The 11,455-nt window shown below is 45.3% G+C and overlaps 1 protein-coding gene across 4 annotated transcripts in view; it reads right to left on the bottom strand.

Annotated features, from left to right (window-relative positions):
• Positions 1-3,135, bottom strand: part of API5 (apoptosis inhibitor 5) — a 32,303-nt gene extending 29,168 nt beyond the window's left edge. For all 4 annotated transcript variants that reach the window (XM_025355430.1, XM_025355432.1, XM_025355429.1 and 1 more), the window contains exon 1: positions 2,894-3,135. In XM_025355430.1, the coding sequence (XP_025211215.1) occupies positions 2,894-2,962 (69 nt within the window). In that variant the 5' untranslated portion in view covers positions 2,963-3,135. The remainder of the gene's footprint in view (positions 1-2,893) is intronic.
• Between the last annotated feature and the right edge of the window lie 8,320 nt (positions 3,136-11,455).

An 11,455-nucleotide genomic window follows, 5' to 3' on the forward strand; every position in this document is an offset into this window, starting at 1 on the left:
GACAAACTTGAACGCAGTCTCAGAAGTATCCAGACACGTTGTTTGCCAGGAAACTTAGTACTGATCATAAATCTCATAAGTTGACCTGAAAATCAGGCTTTGCTACATCAGGAACATGAACACGGTTTTCTCTCCTTAAAAACAAGTGAAATGGTATCCTCTCTACTAAGTTGGCTTTTGCCTTTGTTAGTTAAAATTACAAGCAATATCCTAAAACCTACTGTCTTTTAGTAAGTGATTTTAGGCATTTTATCTAAAAGGGGAGAAGTATAACCCAACAGAGCAGAATTAGTAGGCATTATCTTTGGTTCTCCTAAAATTCACAATGTTTGAGCAGCCTGAGCTAATCACTACATCTCATTATGCAGAGAGAGTTTAGATAGTTGCTTGACAGCTGTCAATACAGAAGGCATTGATGACCCATAATCTACAGGGAACTGTGTTAAATTCCAGTGTCCAGCCGGGTGTGTGGTACATGGTAGGTGAAACCTACCGAATAAAGCATGAATTCTCATTAAAGTGTAGACAAAGTTATCCTTTTCCATTTTTTCACAAACTTGTCTCTTAAGTACCCTTACTAAATAAAGAGTACATTTTTGCTGCAAATACATTTTTGCTGCAAGAAAGACATTTTGACTCCTTGGGGGAGAACTCTCAATTCAATCTGGTTTTTATAAAGATGACATGAGAAGGAAATGTAAGCAAATCTCAAAATTAAAGTAGGGGAATGGGACAGCATTATCTATACGGTTTCAAAGGCTTCTTAGAAAGATTCCTGACAGAACCACAGTTCTAGCTTTCACCCTATCCCCTCTACTGATGTGCAACAAAATCAAACACAGGTAGAACAATTTGTTACAAAGTTACCCAACTAAGTTCCAGAAAAATTATACGATTGAGAATATCTTCACTACTAGTTCTTTTTAGGAATAACAAATTCAAACTGATTCTACATAGTTTTTATCTTTTTTTTTTTTTAATTTTTTGTTTGAGATGGAGTCTCACTCTGTTGCCCAGGCTGAACTGGAGTGGCCTGGTATCAGCTCACAGGAACCTCTGCCCCCTGGGTTCAAGTGATTCTCCTGCCTCAGCCCCCCCAAATAGTTGGGACTTCGGGCGCACGCCACCATGCCTGGCTATTTTTTGTATTTTTAGTAGAGATAGGAGTTCACCACGTTTGCCAGGCTGGTCTCGAACTCCTGACCTCAAGTGATCTGCCCACCCAGGCCTCTTAAAGAACTGGGATTACAGGAGTGAGCCACCGTGCTCGGCAGTATTTATCTTCTTAATGAAGAGAATATTCCTCCTTCACAACCGACCTACACACTCTATCCAGATGTACAACAGAATATCCGTATACATTTCTCACTGATAACAGTGAAATTCCCTACTGACAGGGAATGAAGGGAAAAAAAATCATCTGCTATTTCAAACTGGTACATTCACAATTCTAGATTAAGCTACAATAAAGCTCCAACATGAATTTTTTTTCTTTCTTTCAGCTCAGAAAGGTCTTATTTGAATTATGTTCAGAAAAGGGGACGGGAAAGGTACTCCCACGACTGTTAATAGACTAGAATCTTCCACTTTCTCCAAGAAGGGATGCGTAAGCAGAAAAATCACAAAGTTCTAACTAAGCACTGAAAAGCTATGGTGTGGGAATTCTAAAACAATTATCAAAGTTGCCTCCAGGACTGCCTGGTTCTTTTCCCAGCCACTTATCAAGTTCAATGTACTCCGCTACTTGAAAACTCATACAGGGAACAAATGGCTCGTGCGGATGATTCACTGCTGAGAAACTGTGTATCCGCGGCAAGCATGGCAAGAGCGCTCTTCCAGAGAACTCCATTCAGAGCTGCACTCTCACACACTCCTTCGCCCAGCCCTGTTTTATTTTCTTCAAACACGTTTCATTAAAAACAATAAATAATAATAATAATAAAAAAACCCTTTTTTTTTTTTTGACGGGGTCTCGCTCTGTTGCCCAGGCTGGAGAGCAGTGAAGCGATCTCGGCTCACTGCAACCTCCGCCTTCCAGGTTCAAGCAATCCTCCCACCTCCGCCTCCTGAGTAGCTGGGATTACAGGCGCGCGCCACCACGCCCGGCTAATTTTTGTACTGTTAGTAGAGACGGGGTTTCACCATGTTGCTCAGGCTGGTCTCGAACTCCTGACCTCGTGATCCACCCGCCTGGGCCTCCCAAAGTGCTGGGATTACAGGCGTGAGCCACCGCGCCGGGCCTCACAATGCCTTTCTTATTCATCACTCACTACACTCCCTCCTAACTGTACATTCTGAGAGCGCGCGGACCTTTCCATCTGTATCTCCAGCGCTCGGCGCTCAAAAAATGTACTGAATAAATGAAACTGTGAGCCCTCATCAAAGTCTGGACCAAAGAGTCCCTCTTCTGTTTCTCACAAACTTCTGTCTCTTAAACACTCTTCTTCAACTAGTAGCAGAATTTTGCCTCCAAAAAAACAAAAACAAAAACAAAAAGACAACACATCTTGACCTCTTGAAGAAAACTCCCGATCTAATCTTGTTCAGAAAAGGGGACGGGAAAGGAGAAAGGCTTAAGAGAATCCTGTAGAGGAAAGCCCGGGAGGAGAATTAACGTGAGCCTGAACGGGCTGAGTTAGGTTACGCCAAGGTGGGAAAAGGCTGGGCGAGGGAGGCAGGGAAGCCTGGAACTCTGGGGACCGTGGTCTCCCTGGTGAAGCCGGAGTCTACACTCCCCGAGAGGCCCACCCCGACGAGACGGCCTGGGGAGGTTAGGAGCTCCCCCGGGAGGATGAAGCCGCAGCCCCCGCCCGGCCCGGGAGAGCGCGGCGGGCTGCGCTTTGGAAAGGCCGCGGAGCGCCGGGCCCTGCAGGCCGCCCGGGGACTCACTCACCTGGCCCACTTGCTCCGTGGCATCGGCCAGGATGCCATAATTGCGGTAAAGCTCCTCTACCGTCGGCATGGTGAGCGACAAGCCCAGGGCCCGCTTCCGCTATCCTTGTCCTCACCGGCGCCACCGCCGCCTCGGAACTTCTCCAACCCCACTACCTGCACTATTACACCTCCAGCTGCCGCCAGTGCCGCCGCCAGTCACCGCTCACAGCGCGGCTCCGCCCCCGACGTCTACGTAAAGACGCGCACGTCGGGAGCGGCCTTCAGTAGAATCCAATGCGCCTCCGCGATTTTTGTCGCCCTCTAGAGCTTGGAGGAGCAAAAAGCGGCAAGGATGATTGGATTATCTCACGCCTTTTTGAAAGCTTGAAACTGTCTGGAGGCTCTGGATGGGAGGGGTGGGGGTGGGCGGCGAGATTAATACAAAGATAATCGCGTTTCTGCCCTTAGAAGATCTTACATATGAGAAGTCACAAACGGTTTCCTCCTGATTCAAGGAAGGTAATATTAATCAGTGGCAATAGAGGGTAGTGGGTCCGGTGGGAAGCAAAAAGCATTCCTATGCCATTTAAAAACCCTCTGTGTCCACCACGCTAATCAAGTGTGGGGTTAAATTCGGCCTGCTGGAAGAATTTGCATATCTTTGCTGCCAGTGTAAAGAATTGGGGCCACCTGATTATGTATAGTATCCAAGAGAGTAATAAATAAATGAAATCACGTACGCTTACTGATAAGAATTTCTAAGATACAAGTTTAGATGAAATTTTATATATATATTATATAATTATCATGTCTATATATAGTTGGGCGCTGTGGTTCACACCTGTAATCCCAGCACTTTGGAAGGCTGAGGTGGGTGGATCACTTGAGGTCAAGAGTTCAAGATCAGCCTGGCCAACATGGTGAAACCTGGTGTCTACTAAAAATACAAAAATTAGCCAGGCATGGTGGCACGCACCTGTAGTCCCAGCTACTTGGGAGACTGAGGCAGGAGAATTATTTGAATCTAGGAGGCAGAGGTTGCAGTGAGCCCAGATCATGCCACTGCACTCCAGCCTGGGCCACAGAGCAAAACTCTATCTCAGAAAAAGAAAAAAAGTTAAAAAGCAGGTATAAGATGATCCCATTAGGTAAAACATACAAAGCATACAAAACAAAGTTATGTGTGTATGTGTAAAAGGATGTTAAAGGATGTTAAAATTTCAAGATTGAAACATCAAACTCTAATACACTGTAAATTTCAAAGCCAGATCCACTTGTACAGAATATACACAGGAAATGATTACAAAAGAACTCACTGGCTCTTGTACTTCTCAGTTAGATTGAGGATAAATTTCAAACCCTAAAAAGGATTAGAGCTGAGTGTGATAGCCAACAGTCCCAGCTATGTGGGAAGCTAAGTGAGGAGAATCACTTGGGCCCAGGAGTTCAAGTCCAGCCTGGGCAACATAACAAGACCCCTGTCTAAAAATAAGAAATCAAGTGTAAAATTCAATGTTAAAAAAATTACAATTTGGACTTTCATAGAGAAACAGTAAAAGAATTAGGGAATGAAATGAGAGCAATTGGTGATAAGATTTTTTTATTTTTATGTTTTAGAGAAAGATGTTCTTGTGAGTACATTGAGGGCAATTTCTATCCCCTTCCCTCAAGCGTGGGGCCATTTTGAGGAGCCTGAAATATGGTCCCAGGTGGTTGAGAGACACAAAGGACTGGACATGCCTGATAAGCTCAGGTTACCCGTGGCTGCAGAGTGGAGGTGGCCATGTTGGGATCTACTGTGTTCCCAGATTTTGCTGGAGCGAGGGGATGGGAGTGATTCCCTTATAGCAGAGATGAGCCCTATAAAAGAGGAAGAGATTCTGGATTCATTTTGACTCCTTCTGCCTGAGAGTAAGAACGCCCACACGGCAAGAGTCAATGGTGGCAGAAAGAGAGTGGTGACTGCGAGCAGCACATCAACACCTCACGGGGTCACCGTTGGGAGTGGCCTCTAAAGGCCCTTGGAGTGGCCACAGGACAGACCTGGTCTCTATCAGACCAGAGAGAGCCTGTGGTACTGCACCGTCCAGACCTTTGCGAGGTTCTACTCTTCCTTTCTTCTCAAGTTCCCCTTTCAGTGCATTTGCGCAGGAGGGGTCAGAAGCTGCCCACCAAACTGAGTGGAGGATATAGAGAAGAAAGGCAAGATGGGGAGCAACCTCAGCTGGAGAAGAGAACAAGATCTGGTTGGAAATTAAGTTTGGATTCACATGTTGAAATGGATGTTTTAATTTCTGAAGCAGAAAAGGCTGGTTCTGCCAGAATTTCTCTCTAGGGCTGGAATGAGATGACCCTACCTGCTATGTCTGAATGATTGTGTCCCCTCAAATTCATATGTTGAAACCCACCCCCCAAAATGATACTATTAAAAGGTGGGGCCTTTGACAGATGATTATGTCCTGAAGGCTCTGCTCCCACTAATGAGATTAGTGCCCTTATACAAGAGGCTTGAGAGAGCATGTTTGCCCCTTCTATCACCCTGTGAGGACACATAGAAGGCACAATCCATAAAGAACAGGCCTTCATCAGACACCAGATCCTGCTGGTGCCTTGATCTTGGACTTCCCAACTTCCACAACTGAGGCAATAAATTTCTGTTGTTTATAGATTATCCTTTCTAAGGTATTTTGTTATAGTAGCATGAATGGACTAAGACACCACCTGAATAAATTTTAAAGAGGTGGTGGAAGACAATAAGAAAGCTATATATATGTGTGTGTGTGTGTGTGTGTGTGTGTATATATGTGTATATGTGTGTATTTTTATATATAGACATATATAGCTATATATAGCTTTATTATTCTCATATGTTTTTATATATTATAGTTTAATATATAATATATGTATGTATATTTTTAGACATAGTCTGGCTCTGTGGCCCAGGCAGGAATGCAGTGGTGTGATCTTGGCTCACTTCAACCTCAACCTCCTGAGCTCAAACCATCCTCCCACCTCAGCCTCCCAAGTAGCTGAGACTGCAGGCGCATGCCACCACACCTGGCTAATATTTGTAGTTTTAGTAGAGACAGGGTTTTGCCATGTTGCCCAGGCTGGTCTCAAACTCCTGAACTCAAGCGATCCGCCTGCCTCGGCCTCCCAAAGTGCTAGGATTACAGGCATGAGCCACTGTGCCCAGCCAATAAAGCCGTATTTTGATCACATCCTTCAAGTTAAGTATTTGATGTAGTGATACATACATGTTTAAACATAGAAAAAGCAATCTGGGGAGGAAATAAAGCTGTGTTTGCTTGGGGGACCTTTGCTTTGGCTTAATGTTTTAATTCATTACAATAAGTATGCCAATATATACACATAATATATTTTATGTATCCATTTTTAAAAACAAATTTAAGAAGAGAAAAAAAACTCGCTTGTGTTTCTGTGTTCTAAAATATAGCTATTCATACAAACTCCTTTAAAACTGACCCTTGACAGCCAGGTGCGGTGGCTCACACCTGTAATCCCAGCACTTTGGGAGGCCAAGGGGGGAGGATCATTTGAGGTCAGGAGTTTGAAACCAGCCTGGTCAACATGGCAAAACCCTGTCTCTACTAAAAATACAAAAATTAACTGGGCGTGGTGGCAGACGCCTGTAATCCCAGCTACTCGGGAGGCTGAAGCAGGAGAATCGCTTGAACCTGGGAGACAGAGATTGCAGTGAGCCGAGGTGGTGCCACTGCACTCCAGTCTGGGTGACAGAGTGAGACTCTGTCTCAAAAAACAAAAACAAAAACAACCACCAAACAAACAGAAAAAAACCCTCACCCTTGTCTAAGTTGCCAGGCAGTTTCATTCAACACCGCTCTTCCTGATGCAGTCTATTACTTAGCCACGTTCGTCAGGCTTGTGAATGCTTCTTGGTCTCGTGTTTCCTCCGTAACAGTCCTGGGGTTTGCTTTAAATTGTTTCCTATTTTTCTCTATTTCTAGCTGGTCACTTACGCTAATGGGTTTTGATTGGTCCTAATGATGATAATGATGACAACATCGATGACGATGCTAATGGTAATGATATCCCATTCCAATAATAACCCATATAGAGTCATCCCAATAATAACCAGCATATATTAAGTGATGGCAGAGTTCTGAGCACTTCATGTGAATCAATTCTCAAAAACTCTATGGGCTAGAACATACTATTCTCATCTTCACTTTACAAATGAGAAAATAGACAGACGTCAAGTAACTAGTACCACGTTCCTTAACTCAGATGAGTTTTGAGTCCTGGTGTGTCCAGAATTGGTTCCTTCTGTTGGGTCCTTGGTCTCGCTGACTTCAAGAATGAAGCCGCAGACCCTTACAGTGAGTGTTACAGTTCTTAAAGATGATGTGTCTGGAGTTTGTTCCTTCACATGTTCAGATATGTCTGGAGTTTCTTCCTTCTGGTGGGTTCGTGGTCTCACTGACTTCAGAAGTGAAGCCACAGAGCTTTGCAGTGAGTGTTACAGCTCATAAACAGAGTGTGGACCCAAAAAGTGAGCAGCAGCAAGATTTATTGTCAAGAGCAAAAGAACAAAGCTTCCACAGTGTGGAAGGAGACCCAAGCAGTTTGCTGCTGCTGGCTCAGGTCAGGACCTGTCGGATGGTCCAGAGGAGATTTGGCCCTGTAGATAGGGACTTGACCATTTAATGAGTGTTTTCAATACCCATATGAAAAGTTTGATGCAGGGTTTTAAGTATTTTCCACTGGCTTGCTTCAGGTGTAAGTACCTTTCCTTCTTCTGTCATTAACCACCCTGAGGCAAGAAAACTATGCCCCCATGAAAGTTCCCATTCTGTTTCAGCTGGGGAATACTGGGGCTTAATCTCTTGGAGTGGTTTGTTGCATACCAAGAGTCTTTCTGTAGGCATTTCTAATGGAAGGTTCTGCCTGGCAGCAATTTTGGCCTCAGCATCTGCCTGAGAGTTTCCTTCGGCCTTTTCTCCTTCACCTTTCTGATGGCTTTGGCAGTGTAAGACTGGCACCTCCTTGAGTTTTTGCGTGCAATAACTCCATAATTTCCTTGTGGTATTTAATGGGGGTTCTCCCAGAGATTAGGGACTCACTTTCTTTCCATATTGCAGCATGGGCATATAGGATTAGGTAAGCATACTTGCTATCTGTATACACATTTATTCTTTTTCCCTTTCCAAATTCTAAGGCTTGGGTAAGTGCCACTAGTTCTGTCAAGATCTTGCACTAGTCTCCCCTGAGCGTTTGGTTTTTGTACTCCTAGAATTGGGGTGTTGCAGGGACTGCTGCATTTCCTTACTAAGCCTTGAGTTTTTAAATGTTTAACACTATCCTGTAATCCTTTATGAGCTTCAGGCCTTAAGGGATATTGCCTTTGATAAGGAAAAGTGGTGGGATCTTTTAGCCTGATTTGGACTGGGCAGGCATTTTTTGCCTTTCCAAATTGTCCTCCCAATGTCCAGACTTCAGGGTTGATTCCCTCCTCAAGTAGGGGACAACAAATGGGTAACTTGTTCCCCATATTCATGTAGCTAATAGCTCCAGCTTTGGCTAATATATCCCTCCCTAATAAGGGTGTGGGACTTTCAGGCATAACAAGAAAGGCATGTGAAAAGAGCAAAGTCTCCCAATTACAACTGAGGAGGTGGGAGAAATACCTGGTTACAGGCTGTCCCAGGATTCCTTGGATGGTAGCAGACCTTGAGGACAGTCATCCGGAACAGGAGATTAACACTAAGAAGGCCACGCCAGTGTCCAGGGGGAAGTCAATTTCCTGGCCCCCAGTGGTTAAGCGTACCTGGGGCTCAGTGAGGGTGATGACATGAGCTGGTGCTTGCCCCAGGCACTCTCAGTCCTGTTGTTGGATCATCTGGTTGGGGGCTTCTGGCCAAGAGAACCGTTGCACTCTGGGGCAGCGCGCCTTCCAGCGATTGCCTCAGCATAGCAGGTGTGGACAAGGGGGCGGCTTGTTTCTCGTTGGACAATCTTTTCTAAATTGTCCTTGTAAACCACACTGAAAACAAGCCCTACCAGGTGATTGGCCTGCTCCATTTTCTGTCCTGTCTGAACCACCACGGTTTGTTTGTCTGAGGGCCATGACTAAGGCTGCGGCCTTTCTCTAATCTTGTTTTTCCTTTTGGGCCTGTTCCTCTTGGTCTCTATTATAGAACACCGAGGTTGCCAGGTTTAATAACGCCTCCAGATCTTGTTCAGGGCCCAGGGCTCGCTTTTGGAGCTTTCTCCTGATATCTGTGGCTGATTGGATAATAAACGTATCTTTTAGGATCAATTTACCATCTAGTGTGTCAGGTGACAGGGGAGTATATTTTCTTAAGACCTCCTGTAGCCACTTGAGGAAGGCAGAAGGATTTTCTTCCTTTCCCTGAGTTATGGTAGACATAATTGAATAATTCATGGGCTTTTTCCTAATTCTTAGTCCTTCTAGAACACAGGTCGACAAATGTTTATGACTCCAGATCCATGATCTGAATTGAGGTCCCAGTAGGGATCCATACTGGGGATGGCTTGCTGACCGGTGGGGAATTTGTCCCTTTCTTCAGTTGTCATTCTATCATTTACTTGACTAAAATACGAGGTATCTCCAAACTCTTGGGCTGCAGCTAAAGCCTCATTCTTTTCATCAAAGGCCAGGATTTGATCTAAGGATAGCATGACATCTCTCCAAGTGAGATCGAAGGTTTGCCCTAGACCCTGTAGGACGTCTATGTACCTATCAGGATCATCTGAAAATTTCCCCAGGTCTGCCTTGATCTGCTTTAAATCAGAAGGAGAAAGGGACATGTACCTGGGTTGGGCCAAATTCCTCTCCCCCTACAGCTTGAAGGGGACATAACCAATAGCCCAGGGGGTTTTGTGGTCCTTTGGAGATCTCTTTGCTTATTTCCTTCTGGGCTGAGGAGATTAGAGGAGACTTACCATTAATAGGAAGGGGAGATATAGGGAGGCTAGGATATGGGGGTAAGCTGAGAGGTCCTCCTGTGGGTCGTAAATTGCAAGCTTTGCATAGTTGTGTTTTCTCCTTCAATGAAAAGAAAGCTTGGACATAAGGTATTTCACTCCATTTGCCTTCCCTGTTACAGAAAACGTCAAGCTGCAGGATAGTATTGTAATTTACCCTTCCCTCAGGTGGCTATTTTTCCCCATCAGAGAGAGAATATTAGGGCAAAGCTGTAGTGCAGAAAAAAAACGAGCTGCCTCTTTTTCAGGGTTTGTCAAATTGGTACCAATGGCTTAGGATGCATTTCAAGGGTGAGCCTCTTGATGCCTGTGTGCTTCCTATCTGAAAGACAAAACCACTCATGGTTTTGGTTTGTTTCTGCCCCTGCCCAAGAACCCGCAATGGTCCCTGGACCCTGCTGATTGGAATAGTTGCGCTCACCGATGCAGCAGCAGAAACACCTCTTGCACAAGAACCTGCAACGGTCCCTGGACCCTGCTGATCGGAATAGTTGTGCTCACCGACACAGCAGCAGAAACACCAGTTTTTCTCCTAGACCACAAGGAGGACTGAGGAAGGTCGGATTTAGTGGCCCTTACCGATGCATTCTCAAAAACCTGCACCCTTGCCTGTCCTCCTAGACCACAAAAAGGACTGAGAAAAATCGGATCTAGTGGCCCTTATCGACACATTCTTGAAAACCTGTTAGAGTCCTACGCATTCTCTTGTTAGTATTGGGACTTCACTTGTGTCCTATAAAGATGTTATGCCCCAAAAATGAAGTGGAGGGCCATACCCTGAGGGAGGGGAGGGATCTCCAGAGTTGGAAGAGTGATGCCTTTCGTCCTCACTTGAATAGGAAGGATATCATTTCTGAGGCTTCCCATATCCCAGCTTCAGGAATAGCTTTTATTAGGCCTGCTAGTCTGAGGAGGGATCCTAAAATTCTGGATAGTCCCCCGCTGCCAATGGGGCTTTGGGCAAAAATTATGTCTTTCTGATTGGTGAGCCTGGGTGCCTAAAGAAGGGAAAAGGGTCCTGAAGTTTATACTAGAAATCATTCTTATAGGAGAAACTAGAAAAGCACCAGAGACAGGGAGTGGTTTTTAGAGGTGGGACTAGCCTCTGAGAAGAGAGGCGGGATGGTTTGTCTGACAGGCATTAGGACCCAGGAGGCAAGGGGTCAGGATAGATAGGATAGATGGGTGAGTCTCGCTTGGGCAACATGACTTTGAGAGTTCTGCTCATGGCCACAGGGTCAACCAACTTGTTGTCAGGACCCCAGAGCTGAATGGCTTTCCTCTCTGTTGACCCTCGGCTCAGCCCTGAAGTGCAGGAAAAGCAGAAGCTGCTTCCAGGCAAACCAATGCTCCCAACTCCGAAGAGTCAGGGGTTGTTAGAGAGCCCTTTCCCAGAAAGTCTGACACCCATGTCTTTAGTTCAGTGGTCACCGCTAGTCGCTTTTAACTGGCCGACAGGTGCCTGGTATTTAGTCCCCGAATTCTAAGGAAAAACAGGACAGAATAGCAAACGAAAGGGGTCTGATGGAACTCACTGCTTGGCAATAGGTGATAGTCTCTTCATGGTCACCAAAATGTGACCAGAATTGGT

The sequence above is a fragment of the Theropithecus gelada genome, chromosome 14 (genome assembly GCF_003255815.1).
Source record: "Theropithecus gelada isolate Dixy chromosome 14, Tgel_1.0, whole genome shotgun sequence".
Taxonomy (NCBI): domain Eukaryota; kingdom Metazoa; phylum Chordata; class Mammalia; order Primates; family Cercopithecidae; genus Theropithecus; species Theropithecus gelada.